The 25,543-nt window shown below is 50.8% G+C and overlaps 1 protein-coding gene across 1 annotated transcript in view; it reads left to right on the forward strand.

The window, feature by feature from the left end:
- The window catches only part of PRDM11 (PR/SET domain 11), a gene marked incomplete at both ends in the record, with an annotated part of 47,809 nt that overhangs the window by 13,065 nt on the left and 9,201 nt on the right, over positions 1-25,543 (forward strand). Inside the window, one exon of the mRNA XM_082660584.1 lies at positions 11,803-11,870. Coding sequence (XP_082516710.1) covers positions 11,803-11,870 — 68 coding nt within the window. The remainder of the gene's footprint in view (positions 1-11,802; positions 11,871-25,543) is intronic.

Below are 25,543 nucleotides of genomic sequence, written 5' to 3' on the forward strand. Positions count from 1 at the left end.
CCCTGCAGTGGAAGCACGGAGTTTTAACCACTGGACCACCAGGGAGTTTCCACAAGCACAGTACTCTTGTGGGGCAGAAATCTCATGGGGGTTCCCATGTATTGATTTTTTTTTTTTAAGGAAAACATTGAATTAAACATTCTTAGAACTTTTGGATCTTGAGAACATATCCAAAGACCCGACTTTGAGAAACACTCATCTCTAGTGAACTTTCTGGCTTTAACAATAGGGGTTTGGGGGTTTCCTGGTGTTTGAAAATTCCTCCAGGAGAAGTCTTGTCTGATTTATACCCTCAGAGCCAAATTCAGCACCACTTAAACCCCGGTGGGTCCTCAGCAAATGCTAGTTAGGGTTGGTGGGCAAGCATCATAATAGCAACAACAATTGCTGTTGTTCGTTGGGCACTGAAGGATTTGTGTGGCTTAATTCTTGTATCCTCACAACCGTTCTATGGGATAGGTGTTATCATCCCCCTTTTACAGATTGGGAAACTGGGGCTTAAAGGGCCAGGTTACTTGTCTGAGGCCATGCAGTGTGGAAGCAGGTCTCCGAACCAAAGCTTGAGCTCCTAGTCTCCAACCCCGAATGTGACTGTCTAGATGCCCACGTGACGTCTGTCGGTCTTCCCACTGCCACGGACACACCCTTTTCTCTGGGGAAGGCTTTTCAAGCCAGTGACGTAAGGTCGTTTCCTTTTCCTTGTCTGATGGCTGCTGAAGGTTTGGCAGGTATTTTAAGCTGCTTTATTGAGATGGAAGTCATGTGCCACGCGATTCACCCATTTAAAGTGTCGTTCAGTGGTCTCAGTGTATTCCCAGATATGTGCAGCATCACCACAGTCAGTTTCAGTACATTTTCATCACCTCAGGAAGTAACTCCATCCTTTAGCTGTTACCCGCCTCTTCCCTTCTTTCCCTTCCAGCCCTAGGCATCCACTACTCTACGCTTTGTCTCTATCAATTTCCCTATTCTGGACTTTTCATGTGAACAGAATCAATCATATACTGTGTGGTCTTCTGTGACCAGCTTCTTTCACGTGGCTTAATGTTTTCAAGGTGTGTGTCCGCGTTGTAACAGGTATCGTTCCTTTTTATGGCCGAATAATATTCTACTGTGTGGATATACCACGTTTTGTTTATCTGTGCATTCTTGCACGGACAGTTAGGTTGTCTCCACCTTTTGGCTATTATGAATAATGCTACTGTAAACACTTGTGTACAGGTTTCTGTGTAGACATATGTTTTCCCATCTCTTGTGTCTGTGCTTCAGAATGGAACTGTTGGGTCATATGGTAACTCTATGTTTAATTGTTTGAGGAGCTGCCAGACTGTTTCCGGAGTGACTGGACCGTTTTACATTCCCACCGACAGTATATGAGGGCTCTGATTTCCAACATTTACTGTTACCTGCCTTTTTGATTCTAACCATCCTAGTAGGTGTGAAGCGATATCTCCTTGTGGGCCTTTGGGTTTTTTCTCTGCTTTTTTCTGTCTCTTGTCCATTTCACTGGTTATTAGGGAGAGTTGCCCATGATGGGTGTGCAGGTTGTGTTCTGAATAACCCCACGGGGTGAGTTTCACACCTGTCCTGTCACCACCTCCCTCTGCCTCTGTCACCACCTCCCTCTGCCTTGTTAACCAGGAAGAACTTTCAGGTCTGTAGCATGATGTATAAAGTTTGTTGCTCGCTAATTTCTGTCTGACAGCATGCCCATTCTTATTTGCATTTTTGCTGCCTCCCAGATGGGCACATTCTCCTGGCTATCTCCCCCACCCTTGCCCCAAGACCCTCACGTCAGGCATAATGAAGAGACAGGATTCAGGCCAGTTTCCTGACCCCGCTCCTCAAGTCCTGGTCCAAGGGCTCATTTCATCAGTTTTACCAACAGCCAGATTTATTACCAAGGAGAGTGAGGCTGAGTGTTCAGGGTAGAGGGTGCTCGTTTCTGTGGGTGCCTTTTCCAGACAGAGCAGAGGGACTTGGGAAAGGAAGAGCTGCACTGGTGACGGGGCTCTGGACTCGCATTCCTCCCGCTTGAAAGAAGCGTGTTTGGGGCTGGTCACCGTTTTCTCTGAGCTCTAGTTTTCTTACCCATCAGATGGGGATGCACAATCTAATGGAACGTACCCCATGAGTTGCTATTGTTCATGCTTGTCGCGTGCCTGGTGTGTAGTAGGTGATAAGCACGTTGCAGCTGTATTATCTCCAGTTAGCTTCACGTGGGTTTCAGGACCGGCTGGGGGTGATGAGTGAAATTACAGTTGTAAAACCTGGATGTGGAATTTGGGATTGTATGTAAACACGCCTCATTTACCAGGTCTCCAGGGCCTTTTTGAAATTTGATAAATAGAATAATGAAAGGAAGTACGTACAGTTGTTCCTCAGAATCGGCAGGGATTGGTTCCAGGGGCCTCCATGGATACCCAAATCCATGGGTGCTCAAGTCCCTTCTCTAAAATGGTGCAGTGTTTGCATATGACCTACACATATCCTCCTGTGTATTTTAAATCATCTCTAGAATACTTATAATACCTAATACAATGTAAATGCTATGTAAATTATTGTAAATGCTATGTAAATAGTTTCTGGTGTGTGGCAAATTTAAATTTTGCTTTTTGGAACTTCTGGAAAAAAGTTTTAAAAATAGTTTTGATCCTTGGTTGGTTGACTCCGTGGGTGTGGAACCCGCAGATACATAGCGCTGACTGTACTAATTCCATCATCGGTTAAATGGTGGTGCGGGAGGTGTGGGGCTGGGTTAGATCATGGTTCTTGAGCCTTCTTGAGTCACCTAGGGGGTTATACTCATATACTCATATACTCATATACCTAGGGGGTTATACTCATATGCTCATATACTCATATACCTAAGGGGTTATACTCATGTACTCATATACCTAGGGGGTTATACTCATGTACTCATATACCTAGGGGGTTATACTCATGTACTCATATACCTAGGGGGTTATACTCATATACTCGTATACCTAGGGGGTTATACTCATGTATATTCATAAAATGCTATGCACATTTTAAGGGACTGCCCCCCATTCTCCTGGCCGAAGTCCATCCTTAGACACCAAGTTAGGAACCCAGGCCCTGAATAATCTCAGAGGCCCCCTTTCAATTTAAGCGTTCTTCATTCCGTGTTTCTGGGCATAGCAGGAGCCAGAGTTCAAGTTCAAGTTCAGGCCGGCCTCTTTATCTCTCTACGTTTCAGCTAGCCAGCCTGGGAAGTGGCCGGGGACTGAGGTGATGCCGCCTGCCTCCTGGGCTTCTGGGAGGAGCATCTGAGACATGTGAAAGAGCTTTGTCAACTGTCAGTGGCTTCACAAATCGTTTTTGTAACCGCTTTGCTCTATGAGGAGTTGCAGAGCTGAAAATCAGAACGTTTTATGGATTCATTGGGTTCCTGGAAAGTGGCAGGCAAATCAGGTTTTTAAAAATCCAGTCTTGCCAGCACCTGGTTATTGAGAGGAGTCCAACAGTGAATCCTCGATTGTGGCAGACGTTCTGCCGCAAAGCAGAATGTTCCTCCCTGTTAAAATGCCGACCTTCGCATCAGTATGCGAAAGATAATGATTTGCTCAAACCAGCAGCAAAGCTGGAAGTCCACCGGAGAGGGCCCAGGACACGATCCTGGTTGATTCTGATGAGGTCATTTGGGGGAGCCTGGGGTGACATCCATCACTCTGCAGAGCGCTTAAGAGCAAGGGCTGTACCTGCAGAGTCTAAACTCTAGCTGCCCCACACATTTCCTTTGTGGCCTCAGGCAGGTTGCCTACTGGGTCTGAACCTCAGTTTCCTAGTCTGTAAAATGGAGATAATAGTTGTAGCTACCTTCATAGAGTTGTGAGAATTCATGAGATCAGAGTACTTGGCACAGTAAAATTGCTCCATCAATGGCAGCGGGTGACGTTTTATTATTGATGTCTCTGTTAATTATTACCATGGTCAGAAATAGTGTTCTAGTCCACATGGACCCATGCTTGACCCAGGGAGCCAAACCTTATGTTTTTTTATATTATTTTCTGAGGATCGGTCCACATAGCATCATAAAATTCTTAGACAGAATTTTATACGTCATTTAGGACAGACTTCCACTCAGTGGGGAAATTCTTTCTTCCGCTTCCCTGACAACGAGTCATCCTGCTACTGCTTAAATACTTCCAGTAACAAGAAACTCACCACCTCACAAGGCTTCTTGTTCCATTGCAGGACGGTTTTGCATGTTAGAACATGTATCTTAGGACCGTTCTGCATGCATATTCCTCACGCCGAGTTCAGGCCTGTGTCCTCTAAGTGGTCCTGGTTTTGCCTGCCCTCCCCCACATTGTGGTCCTTCCCACATTTGATGACGGCTCTGCTTTCTCTAGCCTCTTCTTCTCCAGTCTAAGGGACCCTCTTACCATGCAGGTCGTCCTTCTCTGGTCAGGCCCAGGTTATCAAAGTCCTTCTCACATCACAGTGTTCAGAGTCTGGGCTGGTCCAGGAAGTGCTGGGTTCAGGAGGCCAAGGAATCGACCTTGAAGGATGAGGCAAAGGAGGATGCTGGGAAACCAGTGTTCTTGGGCTTGGTCCCGAGCATCTGGCCCTGACCGGGCCTTCGTGGACCATCTCAGTCGCAGGACTTGAGGCCCACAGCCCGCTGTCTACTCGGATGGCAGGGCTAATCAGTAACATGCGATGTGCTCTAAATACCCTCCGTGATCCTGCGCGCCCCTGCTTCCTCCACCTAGAACCCCCTCGCCCTCTTCTTCTCCAAGACGGCAGCTTAGATTCCACACCCTCCGAGAAGTCCTCCACTGACCACCAGGTACAGGGCTCCAGCTCTGCGCTCCCGTGTTCCACAGAATTCCCCACCACACTGCTGACCACGGGACAGCACAGTGGCCTCTCTTCTGCATCCCCTGGACTGTGAGTTTTGTGAGAGCAAAGACATTGTCTTCCCAGATCACCATTTTATCCCCAGAGCCTGTCACTGTAGCTGCTCCCTTGGTGATATTTGCTGAAAGAATGAATGCTCGATTGGAGAAAATCCTGACTGACAGGGACGATAAACCAAGAAACATCCCTCAGCAAACCTGGAGATCTTAGGGGGATCTGAAGCCAGCAACAGAGACCTCAGGCAGCTCCTGTGTCCCTCACGGCTCCCACTCAGGCCTCTCGGCCCAGCTGAAGCTGCAAAAAGTCTGATTACAACTACTGTTGACCCCTACCACCCAGAATTAATCAGAACGAACATTTGGTCCCTTTAATAATCACCATTACGATCACGGTGCTAACAGCGACCTCTTATGGAGCGCCTCCAAATCAGTCATTATGGCAGTGCCGCAAGGTTGGTTTTTACCCCTTTTTACAGGGGAGGAAACTGAAGCCTGACCAGGGAAGTCACTTGCCCAAGACCACTCAGCTCGTCGGTGGTGACGCTGAGGCTCTAGCCGATTCCTCAGGCTCCGCGACTCTCACTACCCACTAGGTGCTCTTGCTACTGGCTGCGGGACCTACAGATGCTTCTCTTTTCCCCGCAGAGAGAAAGGAGCAATCTGAAAATGATAATGAAGGGTGGTTAGTATTATGATAAAGTACAGGGTTCCCTGAGATTCCAGGGGAAGGTCCCTGTAGACTGGGGTGTCATCTGGGGAGATTGCCAGGGGAGGGGAAGCCTGAGCTGCATGTTTTCTCTTTTTTGTCTGAGAGTTTTAAGCCACGGAGACAGTATAGTCTTGTAGCTAGACAAACAGAGCAAAAGCTTCATCCTCCTTCCCTCTGCCCTCCCCTCTAGAGGTAACCAGAGGTGAGAGTTTGAAACGCATCTCCCAGACTGTCTATGCACATACAAACATATGGTGTGATGTGCTAGCAAATATTTAGCAACCTGCTGCCTGCTGATGGTTGTACTGCAGGATACATGTGCCAGTTTTCTTGATGTCAAGGCTCCCAGCATGGCTGGTTTCAAGCTGCCAACATGAAGGCATTAAATGAGTAGCTGGGAAGAGATGTATCGTGACAGTTATTCTATAGTATCTCTACCACGCGGATACGGTAGATGCCAGTACCCTTGAGAACATTGATATCGTAAAATATAGTAAAATCATTAGGAAGCTTTGGGTATATATTACCTTCGTAAAAATAGAATGTATTGAATTGTAAGTTTATATAATTTAATTTTTAATGCTGGCTGTGTTTCACAACTCGTTCATGAGATTCTGGAAAATTTCGCAGTCAGCTCTCGTTAGCCAGTACGAGCCAGCTCCAGCACGCCACTCATTTCCTTTATACTCAAGTATTAACAGTATATACTTTGGCTCTTCATCCAATCCTTCATTCATTCAACCAGTATTCTACCGTGTGCCGTGCCCCGTGTTAGGAACCGGGGCCAGGCCACTGTCATGAGCAGATAGCCATGCACTTGGCCGTCACCAGCTTATGACCTAAAGAGAAGGCAGTCAGTTACCACATTGGCAAGTAGACAAACCCTGCAATTGGGTCTCTAAAAGGAAGCAACAGGACAGTGTTATAGAGATAATACTGAGAGAGGCACGTGGAGGTCAGGGTGTGGAAGGGGAGAACCCACCTGAGGCTCAGGTCAAGAAAACCTTCTTCTGAGGAAGTGACAGAAGCCGAGACCCAAAAGATAGGAAGGGACCAGCCGTGTGAAACTTAGAAAACGTTGCCAAAGTGATAATACCTTCACTTGGGTGTCATTTCTGTAAACTGTACAAACATGCAAAATGGTTCTGTACGTTGTTTTTAGAAGAAATCCTTGTATAGTAAAATTGAGAAGGTTCCCTTCCAGCTTCAGGACGGAGGGAGGGTGGGAAAGAGAATGAATTGGAGGCAGAGATGGTCTTCAACAACATCTATGTATTTTCCTGAAGCAAGAGGAGACAGAGGTCCGGGACAGAAATGCTGGTGATCATTTTTTTTGGCTCTCACTGATGGGTACAAGGTGGTCAGTTACATTACTCTTTATAATTTCTGAATGCTTGAGATATTTCATGAATATCATTTTTTTTAAGAGTGGGGAAAAGAGGTGGCAGGCAGCGTGAAGTCTCACTCTTACAGCATTGTGGCTGCAGAAAAGTGAAGGGGGAGAGAGAGGCCTGAGAGAAGTTGGGAGGTAGGCAGGGACCAGGTCGTACAAGCCTTCAAGGCAGTGAACCTAAGTATGAATTTTATTGTAAGTACAGTGTATGCCTTCTTGAGCTGGTGGGTGACATGATCTAATTTACATTAATAGATTCCTCTGGCTGCTTTGAGGAGAATCAGTGGAGAGTTAAGAATGGCATCAGGGAGGTTAGTAGGGACCTCTTGTAGCTGTCTGGAGGAGAGCTGATGATGGTAGGAAGCAGTGGAGACAGGAGCCGTTTTGAAATTTGGTTTGGAGGACTTGCTGAGGGATTAGATATGTGGGGATCAAGCGGGGGGCATGACCCCTATGTTCATAGCAGCACTATTTGCAATAGCCAAGGCATGGAAGCAACCTAAATGTTCATCAACAGATGAATGGAGAGAGAAGATGCGGTACATGTGCACAGTGGAACATTACTCAGCCATAAAAAAGAATGAGATAATGCTATTTGCAGCAAAATGGATGGAGATTATGATACTAAAGTAAGTCAGAAAGAGAAAGACAAATACCATATGGTATCACTTATATGTGGAATCTAAAAAAACGACACAAACGAACATACCTACAAAACAAAAACAGACTCACTGCTGTAGAGAACAGACCTGTGGTTGCCAAGGGGGAGGGGGGTGGGGGAGGGAAGGACTGGGAGTTTGGGATTAGCAGATGCAGACTATTATATGTAGGATGGATAAACAACAAGGTCCTACTGTACATTACAGGGAACTATATTCAGTCTCCTGTGATAAACCATAATGGAAAAGAATATGAAAAAGAATATATGTATGTATAACTGAATCACTTTGCTGTACAGCAGAAACTAACACAACATTGTAAATCAACTATACTTCAATAAAATTTAAAAAAGAGTGAGGCATGAAGGATGACTTTCCTTTTTTTTTTTTTTAGCAGCTCTATGGAGATATAATTCACATACTGTACAGTTCATTCATTTAAAGTGTTACAATTCACTGGGGTTTGGTAGGGATGACTTTCTTTCTGAAACCTGAGTGGATGGTGGTTTCAAATACTGTGATGGGGAAAATGAGAGGAACAGGCTTGGGGGTGGAGCCTGAGGTGAGTTTGAGCAGCCAGTGAGATATCCAAGGGGGCGTGTCACATGGGAAATCAGATATTCACACCTGGGGCTTGAGATGAAAATCTGTGAGTAATGAACAGATTGGGAGTGTGGAAATGGATGCGAATGTCCAGAGAAAGAGTATAGGTAAAGAAGATGTGTGTGGCGGGGGCACGAGGGCTTGCAGTTCAGATGGACTGAGGATTCACACTTTGAGCCCCAGCCAAAAAAAAAAAAGAGAAGAAAAAGAAAAAAAAAGAGAGAGAGGAGAGAAACATGAAGTGATCACAGAACTGAAAACAAAGGCCCATAGGGCTCTAGTCTAGTGCAATCAGTTTTAGCTCCTGTAGGGTACTATGAAATAGAAGTGCCCCAGGTGAGGTGGAGAGGGGAGCCAGGTTGACTGCTTCAAATGAGAAAAAGCAAGAGGTAGGCAGACAAACTCCTACTCAAGATGAGCCTCTGGACCAAACCTCCAGAACTAATGAAGAAAACTAATGTTACAAAGACAGCCTTCAAAAACAATGACAAATGAATTCACTCTAATTAAAATAAAAATAGTAGCATATTCTGAAAATGAATTTAAAATAACTAGGATCTGAATCAGGAGTAGGTTTGACTGTGAGTCACTGAGATTCAAAATAACAGTGGCTCGAGCAAAACAGGAATTAAGTTTTCTTCTGTGAATACCTTCTGAGCCTGTATTAAGTCCTCAGGAACCAAGCTTGATCCAGCTAATCACTGTCTCAATGCTTGGATTATAGCCTCATAGTCCAAGTTGATAGCTAGAGCTCCAGCCATTACATCTGCATTCCAGGCAGCAGGATAGTAGAAGCGCATATATCAGCTGTATTTTTTTTTTAAGGAATTTTGCCTTTTTAAAAAAATTTTATTTATTTATTTATTTATTTATGGCTCTGTTGGCTCTTCATTTCTGTGCGAGGGCTTGCTCTAGTTGCGGCAGGTGGGGGCCGCTCCTCCTTGCGGTGCACGGGCCTCTCACTATCGCGGCCTCTCTTGTTGCGGAGCACAGGCTCCAGACGCGCAGGCTCGGTAACTGTGGCTCACGGGGCTAGTCGCTCCGCGGCATGCAGGATCTACCCAGACCAGGGCTCGAACCTGTGTCCCCTGCATTGGCAGGCAGACTCTCAACCACTGCACCACCAGGGAAGCCCTATCAGCTGTATTTTTAAAAAGTTTTCAGGAAGATGACACATGACACTTCCACCTACGTTCTATTGGCCAGAACTTAGCCAGAGGAGAAGCCAAGAAATGTATTCTGTTATTACAGGTAGCCAGGTATTCGGTTATAATCCAGGGGTTCTGTTACTGTGGATGAAAGGGATAACAGATAATTAACACTCACAGCCTTAGGATCTTCAAAGAAATAAAGTAAGGATAACATCCATTAAGAAGAAAAAGACAGTGAGTTTTTATTTGTTTGTTTGAATTTAAAGCCTCTGCTCTTAGAAAGACACCACCAAAAGAGTGAATAAACAAGCCATAGACTAGGAGAAAATATTTGTAAGACATATGCCTGATAAAGGACTTGTATCCAAAATGTATTTTTTAAAAACTCCCAAAACTCAACAATAAGAAAAAGCCCCACTATTTAAAAAATGGGCAAAAGATTCGAATAGACCCTTCACCAGAGAAGACAGCGCAGCTGACAAATGGGTGCACAAAAAGATATTCAGTATCATTAGTCATCAGAGAAATGCACATTAAAACCACAATGAGATACTGCTTCATACCTATCAAAATGGCTAAAATGAAAAAGCCTGTTCATACCAAGTATTGGCAAGGATGTGAGTCAACTGGAAATCCCGCACACAGCTGGTGGGCATGTAAAATGGCGCAACCACTTTGGAAAACAGTTTAGCAGTTTCTTAAAAGTTAGACCTATTCTTACCATGTGTCCCAGCAATTCCACTACTAATTATTTGCCCAAGAGCAATTAAAGCATATGTGTCTATACAAAGATTTATTAGTGATGTCTCTTAGCAGCTTTATTTGTAATGGCCAAAAACTAGACACAACCCAAATGTCCATCAATAAGGAGATTAAAAAAAGAAAAATAGTGGCACATCCAAACAGTGGAATACTACTCACCAATACAGAGAAATAAACTCTGATACACACATCAGTAGGAACAAATCTCAGAATAATTGTGCTGAGTGAAAGAAGGCAGACATGCCTTCCATTTGATTCTACTTGTGTAAAGTCTTGAAAACTGCAAAGTAATTTATGGTGACAGAAAGTAGCTTACTATTTGCCTGGGGACTGGGAAAAGGAGATGTGGAGAGAAGCAGGAGGGAGGGATTACAGGGGCCCTGAAGAAGTTCTTAGGGGTGATGGATATGTTTGTTATCTTGATTGTGATATATACATTTGTCAAAATTTATCAAATGGTATATTATATGTTAATTATACTTCAATAAAGCTGTTAGAAGAAGAAGGAACACAACATTATGAAACAAAAAAGAGGCAGAATAAGAAAAAATGGGTATGAAAAAGAACCAATTGAAAATCTGGGAATGAAGAATATTCATTGCATTAAAAGTGGTCATTTAAAATGGAAGGAAAAAATAAAATAAAAAGGAAGGCCAGAAAGAAAGGAAAAACCTCAGCAGACAGATAAACTCTGGACCAGACAAAGTCAAAGAGAGAATGAGTGAATTGGAAGAGAGTTCTGAGAAATTTTCTGAGAGCATCACCCAAAAAGATAAAGAGGGAAAATTATGAAAGGGTAGTTGTAAGACATGGAGAATAGATTGGACTCCTACCATATCTGTTTAATAGAAATTCTGCTGGAAGAGACTGGAGAAAATGACTGAGAAGCTGTACTCAAAAGCACAATAGCTCAGAATTTCCCAGAATTGAAATAAGTCCTTATCAAGTAATGTGCTTGACCAGTAATGAGGAGAATTTTAAAAAGTAAATCTCCATTTCAAAACCACATAGTGAAACTGCAGAAAATCAAGAATACAGGGGAAGTCTTAAAATTTACTATAGACAGATTATGCGTGAAAGAACAACACTAGACTGACAGTAGGTTGCTTAAGCGCCTATGGCAGCCTTTTTGGCAGTCTTTATTTGTTGGAAGAAAATAAAGTTCATCTGTCTAGAATTCCATATCCAGCTGAACTCTGATTCGAAAGTGATGATGAAATAAAGACAATTTTATAGAAGATGAAGGGGCCCATTGCAAACCCTGAGGCTCTTGAACATTTGGAGACTGGGGAGAGGAGAAGCCCTCCAAAATCACATATGCCCAGTCACTCAGTGCCAGCCTCTGTCTCCCACAGAAAGCATAGAGAGAGGGGAAGGACTGAATTTAGCTGGTGGTGCAACGTGATGCTATTGGAAGTGCCGCTTGTTGGCCATGTTGCTGGGTATTCCATCAAGATAGAGGAGGGAGATGGGATTCCTGCCCCAGCTCAGGGGTCAGTCCTGCAGCAGTGGGGGCATTGCAGGGGGAGAGCTCGGGAAGGTTCTGTGTGGTGTCCTTGGGCCCTGGTCTGGAGAGGAGTCCAGAGACACGAGAGCCCCCTCGAGGATGCCCATTCTAGACTCTCTCTCTGTCTTCCAGATTGTGGACAAGAACAACCGCTACAAGTCCATTGATGGGTCAGATGAGACTAAAGCCAACTGGATGAGGTGAGTCCTGCTGTCTGCTGATTTCCCGGGAGCCTTGCCCGAACTCTGGAAAGGAGGCCAAGGGAGCATGTTGGGCCTTTAGGGTCTCCAGTGCTAGAGGTCCCTGAAGGCCCCAGGACTGCTCTTTGCAGAGACGTGTCTAGCGCTGGGGGACCAACCCTCCAGCTCCCACAGGCTTCCCTCAGGGGGCTCTGGAGGAGGCCTGTGGCCAGACCAGTCATTTACTGGGACACCCTTGTCAGTGTTTCTGGAAGCCCTAGGCCCCAGGCTCCTGACAGCATTCCCATGGGGGGTGGGGCGCGTGTCCTTGCCACAGGACTGTGACACCTCTCACAGGCAGAGTCCGGCTGGAGGGGTGCAGGAATCATCCCAGTGCAGCCCTCAGCCATTGTTAAAAAGCCCCCCAGAGAAAAGGGCACAGTCTCTAGCTCAGTTTTCGATTGCTAGACTGGTTTTGTCCATTGCTTGGGACAGACGTTTGCGCCAGAAGGATCCTTCACGGCCAGCCAGAGAGAGCAGGGGACGGGTCCAGGGTCACCCAGAGGCGGCCGAGCTGAGCTCGGGACCGAGGGCACTCCTTTGGGTTCTGTGCTGCTGGCCTGTGTGGTGTGCTGGGGGGCCCTGCCTGGTGGGGTCAGCCAGCAGTGTGGGAGGTCGGGCTTGCCTCATCGTCTCCTTGGTGGCCTCTCTCTGGGATTCAGGAGCTGTGACGGGGGTTAGGAGCTGGGTTGGGAGGGAAGGGAGGCCTCAGAGGGCTGGACCCAGGGGCAGAACCGCGCCGTGGATCAGGCCCACTGTCGGTGTTTGTGCAGTTCTGTGCCCCGTGGGGCTGGGGGCTGGGGGCTGGGGGCTGGGAGGTTGAGGAGAGATTGTGCTTGGAGGGAGGGCAGTTAGGGCCTCGCTAAGAGGGAGATTGCTGGATGTAAACCCTGAGACGTGCCAAGCAAATGAGGAGAAATGGGTTTGAGGTGGGGAGGCTGTGGTAAGCTCTCCAGCCCCCTTCCCCGGCGCCCCACTGCCCACATGGGCTCCCGCCTGAGGCCCGCTGAGGTGTGGCCTGCAGCTTGCACTGTCCAGGGCCCTTAAGGATTCACCCTCTTATTTGTCGGGGCCACTGTCCTCATCGTCATTTAACAGGTGCAGAAGCAGAGGCACCGAGGGACAGGCGGGCCCCAGCCTTGTGCTGTGGGGACAGGCACCCACTCCCCAGCCCCCTTTCACAGCATCAGGTCAGCCATGCCCTGAAAGTGGCTCCAAGAAGGTGGATGGGAACCTCTGCTCTCTTCTTCTCCGCGACCGCCGGGTGCAGGTCAGCTTAGCACATGCAACTCCACCCATTCCTGAGCACCTGTGGCGAGTCAGAGCCTGTACTGGGCACCCTAGATGGGTGGGCCCAGCCCTGCCCCCCTGGCCCTCCCAGGACTCACACCTTCCGCCGTGGAAATTGCTTTTTCTAATAAGGCTGTTTGATGGAGGCATGGACAATGCGCTGGGAGGGCTCAGATGAAAGCAGGGGTGGGGAGGGCCTTTGAGCTGGGCCTTCAAAGGGGCTGGGCTTTCATTTGAGGACATTGTGAGCAAAGACTCAGAAGTGGGAAGTGGGGGCCCGGTGTCCGGCAGGTCATCAGATGGGCTGCATGGCCCAGACCCCTGGCCTGTAGCTCTGGTGTGGCTCTAGGCAAGCAAAGGAGAGTGTGTTTGAGTGAAGTCTGGGTCAGACCTTTCTTCACTGAAGCTTTGGCCGGGACAAGGCTTTACGGTAACCGCAAAGAAGGGGATTCATCATCTGTACGAACTGAGTGGACGTCTAGCGCCCAGCGATTCTGACTTAATCAGGCTGGGGCTGAGCCCAGGACATTGGTAATTTTTAAAGCTCTCCAGAGTGATTACGATGCGCCGCTGGTGTTGAGAACCACTGCTCTGTTCTGATCTCCATGCTACAGTGCTAAACTGAGGCCCAGAGCAGGGCAGGGTCTTACTCAAGATCACGCAGTCAGCGGCAGAACAGAACAGATCATGCAGTCAGTGGCAGAACATCTCTGAACGTCTAGGCTGGTGTTCCTTCTGCTTGTACACAAGGGACCAGGCACAGCATGGCTTCCTGGGCCTTGTGTGGGGTGGCTTCAGCTACTGCTATCTTGCTGGCCTGGGATCTATCCTGTTCCCGCTCCAAGACCCGTTCTGATCCAGGGTGGCGCCAGGGTTGTCGCAGATGGTGGGCCCTCGTCTCATTGGAGATTCAAGGAGTAGGTTCGGTTTGGGTGTATGGTTTGTTGCCAGGGAGATGGCCTTCTGGTGGTAGTTGGAGTGAGGGGGAAGCCAGTTCATCCTGGGAACCCTCCTTTCCCCTTCAGGTAAGGCTTCCATTTGTACAGCTCCTCCTAACTTTCAGGCACTCTCACTAGCACTGTCACAGCGTAGGCTCTCGCAGATGATCGAATGGAGTTGGTTAACCTCCTCAAACCCGAAGCGGTAGGCCAGGCAGAGAACGGGCGCCCGCGTGATGAGCGTGCGTGCACTGCCTTCATGAAATCAGTGGCCAACAACCACAGGCTCTCTTGTCCCCGGGAGGCATTGGCAGCGCCTTGAGACATTTTTGGTTGTCACACCTCTGCAGGTAGATGCTTCTGGTTTCTGTCGAGCAGAAGCCAAGGATGCTGATGAAGATCCTGCATTGTCCAGGATGCCCCCTCCCCCACCAACAAAGAATTTCCTGATCCCATGTGGTGAGATTAGGAAGCCCTTCCTGGCAGGTCTTGGAGGTGGTACTGGGGGAAGTGGGGTTTGCACAGGAGACTCAGCCTCTCATCCAAAGTCTGCCTGAGTGCAAGGCCCAGGCCCCAGCCCCGGGCCCTCCACTGTCTTGGCCAGGTGACAAAGTCTCGGACTCCTTCTCCTGCCTCCTGGGCTGTGATATTCTGGGGGGGGGAGGTGAAGGCTGAAGGATCTCTGTGCCCTTGTGTCTTGCTGTGGCTTTGGCACCTGCCAGAGGGGTGAACCAGGCTCCCTCCATAGCCTAGGTTCTTCTCTTGGATGGACCTTTGGGACCTTGGGCATGAGTTAAAGAGTGGACAGAACCACACTGTGGAAATACGGAGCTGCAGAGCCAGAGTAGGTGCCAGGCCAGAGGGGTCAGGGCTGTGCTGTGCCCATGCCCGGGGCCCCTGGCTGCTCTGTGCAGATGGAAGCTGAGGTCATTCCTGGTCTCCATCAAAGTGGAACCTGTCTCCCGATGGGTGCTCATGGGGTCCTCACATTCTACCCCTGAGCTGCCCAAAAGCACAGCAGCCCGCCCCCAAAGGAGCTGCTGCCAGCCAGCACTCCAGTGGGGGGGGAGCCTGTACACACCCAGAGGTGGGGGCTGGGGAGACTGGGAAGGGGAAGAGCCGCAGGACAGAACAGGCTTTCTGTGGCCACGCCCTAATCATGGACATCACCAGCGAGGCCACACCCCATGGAAGCCCACTGTAAATAGTCTCACTGCGTAAAGGTCTTCCTCCAAGCCACCGGGGTCTATGGCCCTAGGTAAAGATCGCTTTGTAGAGGCAATGGCCTCACCCTAACCCCAGTAAGGATCCTTTATTCCCGTTCAGGGCTTTAAAGCTCTTTCACATCGCTGTGCTTTTGCCTCCTTAGTAACAAGCCCCTAGGTTGGTGCAGTTGTTACTCGGGTTCCGGATGGAGTGAGTGGGACCAGGAGAGGCTGCTGAGCGGCCATGGCTCTCACAGCTAGTCAGAGGCGAGGCAGGGCCTGAAACTGAAGGCGTCCGGCTCCGTCCAGCACTCCCATCGAGTACGCCGCGTCTCCTCCTGCCCTCCAAGGAGCAGTGGAAGGGGCCTGTCGCTAGGAAGAGGGTGTGGTGGTGGTGAGCGGGCGAGGGCGCCCAGGTGCCTCTTGGCTCCCCGGCTGGGGGCCGGCAATTAGGAAGGAGGAGGCCTGCCGCGTTGACGGTCATTTACCCAATTGTGCTTTGTGGGATATTCAACCCAAGGAACGTGGTGCCCCTGGCTGAGCGTAAGAGGAAGCCCAAGTTCTCCAAGGAGGAGCTGGACATTCTGGTCACGGAGGTGACCCACCACGAAGCGGTTCTCTTTGGGAGGGAGACCATGCGGCTGTCCCATGCCGACAGGGACAAGATTTGGGAAGGCATAGCTCGGAAAATCACCTCCGTCAGCCAGGTCCCCCGCTCCGTCAAGGACATTAAGCACAGATGGGATGACATGAAACGGAGGACCAAGGACAAGCTGGCCTTCATGCAGAAGTCCCTGTCGGGCCCAGGGGCCGGGGGCCGGGCCCCCGCCATCGTGCTCACTGCCCACGAGAGGGCCATCGAGTCAGCGCTGCTCACAGCCCGGTCCGGGCGCGGCTTCCCCAGGGTGGAACTGGATGGTACCGACAGCCCTTCGACCAGCTGTGAGTACCGCCCGCCTCCCCTCCCCGGGCTGCCCCTGCCTGTTCCCCACCCACTCCTGGCGGAGTCCCCTGCACCCGCCTTCTTTCTCCTGTCCCTCTGCCTCGCCCAGGCTTTCCGTCCTTCCCTCCCTCCCCCACTTCTGTCCTCTCTACCTCTTTCCCTTCATTCATTCGAGAATATTTCCTGAACACCGTGCCGGGAGTTGCACTGGGAGCTGGGAAGACAGAGATGGGCATAAAACCTACCCTAGGGCTTCCCTGGTGGCGCAGTGGTTGAGAGTCCGCCTGCCGATGCAGGGGACACGGGTTCGTGCCCCGGTCCGGGAAGATCCCACATGCCGCGGAGCGGCTGGGCCCGTGAGCCATGGCCGCTGGGCCTGCGTGTCCGGAGCCTGTGCTCTGCAACGGGATAGGCCACAGCAGTGAGAGGCCCGCGTACCGCAAAAAAAAAAAAATAACAAACCTACCCTGCCCCTGCTCTTGGGACGTTCCTTAAACTCGTGAGAATAAACACACTTTAATTAAATAATTGCGCAAGGAAATTTGAAAGAAGGCATGAAGGACAAATACAGGAGGTACTGAGAGCAGGGCTGACTACTTGGGTGTGCGGCCCGTCGCTCTCAAGGCCGGAGCTGGGCTGACTGCTCCTCGGCTGCCTTCCTGAAACTCAGACTAGTTTTTGAACGAGGCGCCCGCATTTTCGTGTTGCATTCGACCCTGCAGATTATGTAGCGGCCCGTCTGAGCGCAGGAGCGGTGGACTGGCCATCCACCGAGGCTGGGGAAGGCTCCCGGGAATGACAGTTGAACTGAGACCAAGGGTGAGGAAGAGTTAAGCCTGCCGGTACGCGTGGGCCGTGGGGCGCAGCGCAGGGGAGGGGAGGGCCTCGCAGGCAGAACAGCATGTACGAGGCCCCGAGGCCCTGCATCAGGAAGGCGCTTGGCACGTTCCAGGAACAGAGAGGAGCCAGGGAAGCCCCGTGTAGCAGGCGAGGGGGAGGGGCGCGAGAGGAAGCCAGCCAAGTCCCAGGCCCCGAAAGCTCAGTCCTTTCTGTCTGTGTATTCCGAGTGTCTTTATTTCTGTGTTATTTCCACACTCCCCTCCGCGGTGCCACTCTGCCTTCTCTCCTCTCTGCACTCTGCCTCTTTCTTCCCACCAACCCCCCCCACAAACCCCCGCCCCAGGGCTCTTACTAGGACCCCCTCTCTGTGCTCTGGGTCCCCTCTGCATGGCCCCCTCCACCCCTCTGCTCCCCAGCACTCGTCTCCCTCTTTCCCCTCTGCTTCCTGTGTCTCAGGATGAACTTGGATGCTAAGGGTTGGGGGGTGTGGAATCTCCTGGCCTACACGGGGCGTCCTTTGGGGCTGTAGTGCTTATCGGGGCTCACCAGAAGGGGGAGCACTCGAGGCCCTTCCCTGCTGGGGCTGCACCCCCTTCAGCTGTGCTTCTGCACAGACCTGCCCCCCACTCGCAGCCCGCGGTCCCAGCTGGAGGCTGTCTGGCTTGTGAGAGACCAGTCGGGCAGCAGGGCTCCAGGAACACCAGCCCTCGGGAAGATGGTTCACAAAGACCCAGCCTCCCCTCCCCAGGCCCCTTGCCGCAGGGAGCTTGCTAATTTCCTGTCTGGCCGGGGCTCCTGACAGGTGGCCGTTCGGAGTCAGATATTGAGAACTAGGAAAGGAGGAGATCATCCGGTCCCACTTCCATGTTGTCCAGATGAGGTAGTTAAGCTCCAGACACAGAGGTGGTCTCAGAGCCTGATTCAGAATGAGGACTTGAACCTGGATCTGCCAGCTCCCGCTGAATCAGTGTATCCGGGAGTTTCAGGATGATGCTACCTAATTATGAGAAAAGGGAGAAGGCTAGCATCTAGTGAAGTCTGTTCCTTAAATTCTGTCTTGCTCATCCTTCCGTCTCCCTGAGACCAAAGGTAATGAGGTTACCAAATGTGACCTGAACTGGGTAGGGGGCCCAGGACCCCTCCACCGCAGGCTGGTCCAGGCCTCCTTTTCCCAGCTGCCACGGCACTTGGCTAGGGGCTGGGTAGAATGAGGCCCTGAAAGGGAGGGAGCAGCATCACGGCAGCCCGTCCCACTTCTTTCAACCCTGCCCTTGCAGAATGGGTGTCCGCCAAGTGGGGGTCATGAGGCACTGGGCTCTCTTGCTGTGCTGGCCCAGGTGAGATGCCGGGACCCTTCGGAGGCGTGTGGCTCAGGGCAACGGGAATCTGTCTGTCTTCCTGTCACCTCCCCTGGGGTGGTTCTGAATTCAGCCCCCCAGGTACAGGCAGGGAGGTGTGCCTGTCAGGAGGGTCAGCCTGTATACTTTTTGCTCTTGCTGTGGGAACCAGCTCACGAGAGAGCTGCCGAGACCCGCATGTGCAGGGCTGGGCCCCTCCCTGCGACTGGTCACAAGTAGCAGTCTGTCTGATGGTCCCTGTGTGCCGTCAGGTGCTCCAGGTAGAAGGGGCGTGTCTGCTCGGGTAGCCTGCCTTGGGGCGCTGAGAGGACGGCAGGGCTGGTCGCCCAGGTAGATCTGCTCTGCATCATCTGGGCTTGTCTGTTCCAGAGCCATCCCTTCCCTCCCTTCTCCAGCCTGTCAGCTTCCCCCTCTATGACCTAAAGCTGCAGATTCCAGCAGGCCCACAAGGTGGCCCCAAGCAGCTCAGAAATGGCCGCATGGAGGCGGGAACTCAGGGCGGCCAAGAGCATCATAGTACCTTTTGGCAGGTGTCGCTCTTCGAGCTTCGCAGAGTGCCTTTCCGTCTGTCCTCCTGTGTAGTCTTAACAACCCTGCTAGGTGGGCAAGTGGTCGGGGAGGTAGGCAGAGCAGTTGTTACCTTTGCTTTGCAGAAACTGAGCCGCAGAGAGAGGAAGTGAGCCCTTGGGTCGACGTGCCATCCCTGGGGCTGGGGTCCCACTAGAAAGTTGCTGTTCCTGTACAAGGAAGGGGACCTGGGGACCTGGGCACTGTTCATGCTCACCTGTCTCGCCAGGCGTGCCTGGCCCAAGCACCTCAGGGATCTAGGGAGCAGGTGCTTCTCTACGGGTTGGGGGGGGGCAGGTGCCGAACGAGGCTGAGGGGTAGCAGGGTGGGGGGAGGCTAGGTAACTTTGGGGGGTGCATCCGAGCCCAGGGCTGCCTTCTTTCTCGCAGTTGTAATCAATTGCCCTTCTTTGTTTTTTTGTCCCCCAAGATGATGAAGATGAGGAGACGCCCGGGCCCTCGAGGCAGCCCCTCCGGGGGCCCCTGCAGCCGTCGCCAGAGGAAGAGGCCTGCCTGGCCAGGCCTGCCCTGCTCCTCTCTTCTTCCTCCTCTGACCAGTCCGAGACAGTGGGCCGCAAGCCCGAGGCCCTGCCCCGGCCCTCGCCTCAGGCCCAGGCCACCTGCAGGGCCCCTCGGCCACACACCGGCCCACCCAGCACAGGCCTAGACTGGCAGCTGTTCCACACCCACACCCAGCAGACTGAGGTGTTTCGGCAGTTCTGCCAGGAGCTGGTGACCGTGCACCGGGACATGGCAAGTGGCATGCAGGCCATCGGCCAGGCCATGGCCGAGCTGACCAGCCGTGTCAGCCAGATGTGCCAGACGCTGACAGAGATCCGGGATGGGGTCCAGGCATCTCAGCGGGGGCCTGACGGGGCAGCGCCCGCAGGCTCCACCCCCCGGGCCGAGGCTCCCCCAGCGGAGCCCCCAGAGGCGCCCCCAGCGCCGGCCCACGCACGGACTACCAGGTCTCGGAAGAGAAAGCACAGTTTGTAAGCCGGCCAGTCTGCGCTGGGAGGAAGAGAGATGGAGGAGGGGTGTCTGGCCCTGAGACAGGGGCCAGTCTCTTGTGTCCAGGATCGAAGACCCTTGTAGGGTGTTGGGGGGACTGTCATCTCCTCACTGCGTACAGGTTGGCTGCCCTGGGCTCAGCCCTACTCCCTCATCTTTGGCAGGTGCTCAAGATGCAGGAGAAGCTGCCTGCCTGATGCTTGCTTGGCCTGAGGGTCGGCCTCCTCCTGGTCTGCACCCCACAGCAGCAGGCCTTGCAGGGAAAGGGGGAGCGAGAGTGGGGGGCATCCGAATGGAATCCCGCTCTCCGTCCTCAGGGCTGCCGCATCAGCCTCCCCGGCCCTGAGGCTGCTGCTTTCGAGGAGGGTGAGGCCTGAGAATGGGCAAGCAGAGCTCAACCCTTCCAGGAGGGGTCTGTCCTCCCCTCCCCCAGGGCTCTGAGCCCCGGTGGGTGGCGCCCCAGCCTTGGCCTTCCGCTTGCCCTCGCTCGTGTGCTCAGCTGCCATGCTTGCCTTTTGTGGAGCTGGGAGAAGAGGGGGGTGACATCGGAGGAAGGGGAAGACTACCTGGCATTCTTAGAGCACTTTATGTTTCTCCCTGCGCTCGCAGACGTGTGATCTCAGTGGGTCCTCAGGACAGTGCGCGAGGCAGCCACGTCGGGTACTGTGATCAACTTTATTACCATCGTCATCTGCATTTCATACACATGAAACAGTAGTCGGTCGCGGGGCCAGGACTGGAAGCCAGGTCTGTGGGTTTTTCCAGCTCCCCTGTCAGAGACCAGCTGTGGGACTTGGGAGGGGGGTTGCTCCTGCCCCTGCCCAGCTCTTCGGGGTTTCAGTGGGAGGCCACAGCAGCGTTCAGGGCGCGAGTCCACCCCACCCCGCCCCGGCACGAAGGCTGGCAGCCAGTGGCTGGGGAGAAGTAGGGCCTAGGTCTCGGGATCCAGAAGGCGACCCCTCCTCTGGCCCCTCCCAAGCCCAGCAGGGCTCCTGTCCCGTTCCAGGTCCCAGCATGCCTTGCCTCTGCTTGCTTGGGCTGCGTATGCATTAGCTACACACATCTCGAAGCTTCGTGTTTGGGTTTGGAGTGTGGGGAGAGAGCCCGTTTCTTAGAGTTAGGGCGGGAGGCGGGGAGTGGCGGATGCAAGCTCAGCTCTGACGTGGGTGCAGCTCAGCTGTGTGTCCTCTTTGCTCCCTGGCCTGAGGCTGACTCATATCCCAACCCTCCATCCTGCCACACCTGCCCCCTAGAGCCAGAGTTGGGTGGGGGCTGGGAGGACTGCTATGCCCAGGGCCTGCTGCCGCCATTCCTGGAGTTCTGCTTCTCACCCCAGCCCAAGCTTAGCCCCGTGGCGGGAGAATGGAGGGCAACTGCAACGTCCCTGTGTCCTGGGCTCCTTCTCCCAGCCTGTGGTTCTCTGGGGGTTCCTGCTCCCCCTGTCCGACAGCCCGATGGCTTGACTATTGCCTGGCATTGCCTTGCCCTCCGATGCTGGAATCAAAGATTGCCTTCCCAAGTATTTTTGTTAAGATGGCAATAAAAAGAAATTGATCTCACACTTGGAACACACCCGGTCTCCAGGATCTTTCTTTGGTGTATATTCTCTTTCTTCGCTTCCTGTGGAAACCTCGAGGCCCCCGAAGCAGGGGTTAGATGACCGAGGAGAAGTGTGTTGCTGAGGGAGACTCAAGTGCCCCTGGTACTTCCCAGATCTCATCAGCTCTCAGATGCCCTGTGTTCAGCACCCTTAGAGGAAAGGAAAGGAAAGGAACTGATGGGCCGAGGTGGACAAAGCATCCACGTATGAAACCGTTTCACTATATTTAATTTCTCTGCAAATCGAAAGTGAGATGTCGCTCAATGAATTCTACCTTTTTTTCCCTAAAGGTATGTCAGGGGTCCTGGGGAAAAACCCCACCATTTCTGGCAGGAGACTGCAGAAGGGTCAGGGGCTGTCCACTTGCCAGGGTACTTCAGGGACCACCCTGAGGCACTCACTTTTTTTTTGGTCACCTCCCCCACTGATCTGGGTATCTGACTGTCACAGGTAAGGCCCTGCCCACCTAGAGTTGAGGCTTCTCAAAGTAATTGAAATGGCTTCCTCTGGTTCCCCTTGAGAGTCTCCTCAGCAGGAAAGGGACCCCCTGATCCGTGCATTGCCCTGGCTTGCTTCCAGTCACAGGGAGAGGTTCTCCCAGGCAGGAAATACCCATGTCCTGACCAGGGATCCATCCGCTTTCTGGAAGATTCCAGCCTGCTTTAACCAGACCTGGGAATCCAGGTCATCCTCTGCCATTCTTGACCAAAAAGCATGGTCGTGGAAATCAAGATTTTCCGATCTCCAGGAGATACAGAGGTTCTGTGAAACCGGGCCTAGGGTCTTTCCCACCAAGGTCAGGGTACTAAGCAGTGACTGGCTGGCCTCTCCCTCTGGTCCTGGGGAGGGAAAGGGGCCAAGTTGAAAGCAAAGGGGACAGAGAGATGAAGAGACTTGTCAACTTCAGATGGAAAAGATTTCAGTTTCTTTTTCTTGGCTTCAGTGGGGATTGTGGGGCTAGCACGTCAAACAGGAAGGTGAAACTGGAGCCGGTGGATGGAAATGAATGGGCAGCCAATTTCAGCTTAAGATGGGGACATCCCCCACTAAGAGTCTGAGGCCTCCAGCCATGCCAAGGGCTGGCTGCGTGGTGTTCTGTTAGAGTCCGGGTGACCGTCTAGTGGGTGGATGCATGACCCAAAGACCTTCCCAGCCCAGAGACCTCAATGCATGTGAAAATACAGAGCCCAGCCTCTTCTTGGTCAGTCTTTCCTCATCTCTGCCTCAGTGACTGGGGCAGCTTCCTTTCCATCGGAGGCATAGCCACTGAGTGAGGGTGTCTGAGCCCGGCCTTTGTCTATCCCTTCCAACAAAACGGACGCCCCTTGGGTTATTTTCCTCTCTTGAGTTGGAACTGATAGCCATTTCCTGGCCCAGCTAGAAAATATGGTGCACTGGATAAGACACAGTGGATGAGGTCTGAAAAGTGTTGTCTTCATGCTTATCTAGCCAATACCCAAAGTCAGCAAAGAGTTTGGAATAAAAACAATCCATTATCATCGTGAAAGTTTCAGTCCAGAGCCGCCCCTCCACCGCCACTCCCCGCCCACCCCCTCGATTGCTTCAAAGGGTCTGATTCGAAAAGCTATCAAATAAGCACCAGTGTTTACAGATCAGCCTGTGCTATGCATCTTCCATCCCCCTTCTGACATACTCTGTGCCTTCCCTCCAATGAAGTAGTGACCTGGAAACTACTTCAAATAGAAAGATTTTTCACTCCTGGAAGCCTTCTGTTCCGGGAAGGGCTCTTGTTCACCCGCAGCCATGTAATGGGACAGGCAGGCCTCCTCATACAGGGACTGTTGTGTGGGAACAGGATTCTTGGAGTGGATCAAGCCATTGGGTGTTACTGCAAAATACTTACAACGGGGAGACCTGACTAGAAGTAATTGGTGTTGGGACTTAGCTGGCTCCATTTAGCTTTACCTCAAAAATGATGTAGCGTAAACATCTTCTCAGGGAGAGTGGATTGTTACGATTCACTGAGAGTTGCCATATATAGCTTATTGCAAATGCCAACTTGCAGAACAACCCAGTACAACTGGATGCTGAACCAATTTTGATCTTTGAAGATACTTCGTGATCCATACAAAGATTTGGAGCTCTCTTCCTAAATATTTTTAAAAATGTTATTGAAGTCTAGTTGATTTATAGTGTTGTGTTCATTTCTGCTGTACAGCAGAAGTGATTCAGTTATACAGATATACATTCTTTTTCATATTCTTTTCCATTACTGTTTATCACAGGATATTGAATATAGTTCCCTGTGCTATACAGGAGGACCTCTATTCCTAAATATTGATTCTTGTTGGGCAGGAAAACACCAGAAGTTGGAAGGGGAAATTGACTTGAATCTTTCTAAACCTTCTGACGTCCTCACCAAGTTGCTCTTTGGAATACATCCCTGATAGTTACGTGTTTCTCATCTACCTTTTCTCTCTTTAAGTTGAGTGCCAGAGAAAACAATTCTAGCTTTTAGAGCCTGACGGCTGTTTAGAGGCTGAAAAAAGAAAAGACTGTATTCTTCTTTCCTTGTGCTCTATGATTTAAGTGATTCTTGGTAGAAAAAACATGAATGGTTGGTTTGCCTTCTGTGTCTGGGAATAGGAAAGTTTGGATCCACCTCAGTTCCATGCTGTGCTCACCACTAGGTCAATTCCCAGACTCTTGCTGAACTGGGGACTAGAAAATAGTGTGCACATTCAGAAGAAATCTCACGTATGAAGAAAAGGCAGACTTCCGCCGTTGGAGAGTTGAGACTGTATGTGAGGGGCACTATGCCTGGGGTACCACAAATGTAGATTCCCAATGCTGCTGGCCACCGTGACCGTCACCACTGCCACCCTGTACTGCAATTGGCGTTGGTGTATGTCTTTTCCTTTTTTAGGGGGTGAGGGAGAGGGAGTAACAGTAATAATTGCTTATTGAGGAAGACTTGGAAAGTACAGAAAATTACAAAGAAGTAGAATCATGTATAATGGATAATCACTGTTAAAACAGTGGTGTGTTTCCTTCCAGCAGTTTACCCAGGCTTGTTTGTAAAGCATGATTAGAACCATAATATAAATAGCTTTGAGTCCTGTTGTTCCCACTCTGCCTTATATCAGGACCATTTTTCCATGTCATGAAAGATTCTTTGAAAACATTTTTCTGTAGATGAGTAACATTCCTTTGTACAAATATACCATGGTTTATTCAGTTGTTTCTCTAGTATCAGAAGTTTAGATGTTCTAGCTTTTGCTCCATTACAAAGAACAGTCAGCGTGGCGGTATGCATTTTGCATTCTTGTTCCACACCTTAACGTTCTGGTGTTCTTTTTTAAATTCTACAAATATTGTGGAAAGACCCAAATGAAATAAAATTTGCCATTTTAACCATCTTTAAGTGTAAAGTTCAGTGGTATTAAGTACATTCACACTGTTGGGCAACCATCACCATTATCCCTCCCCATAACTCTTTCCATCTTCCCCAACTGAAGCCCTGTTCCCATTCAACGCTAGCTCCCTATTCCCCCTCCCCCATCCCCTGGCAACCACCATCCTACTTTCTGTCTCTGTGAATTTGACTGCTCATATGAGTGGGATCCTGTAGTATTTGTTGTTTTATGACTGGCTTATTTCACTTAGTATGTGTCGTCAAGGATCATTCATGTTGCGTGGGTCAGAGTTTCCTTCCTATTTGTGGCTGACTGATATCCCATTGGGTGTATATTACCACATCTTATTTATCCATTCATCCATCAGTTGACACTTGGGTTGCTTCCACCTTTGACTATTGTGAATAATGCTGCTGTGAACGTGAATGAACAAATACTTGTTCGAGTCCATGTTGCCAAGTCGTTTCCCAAAGTGTCGTGCCAGCTTATGCTCCACCATTAGTATG

Source organism: Grampus griseus (genome assembly GCF_964374135.1).
Source record: "Grampus griseus genome assembly, chromosome: 8".
Lineage (NCBI taxonomy): Eukaryota > Metazoa > Chordata > Mammalia > Artiodactyla > Delphinidae > Grampus > Grampus griseus.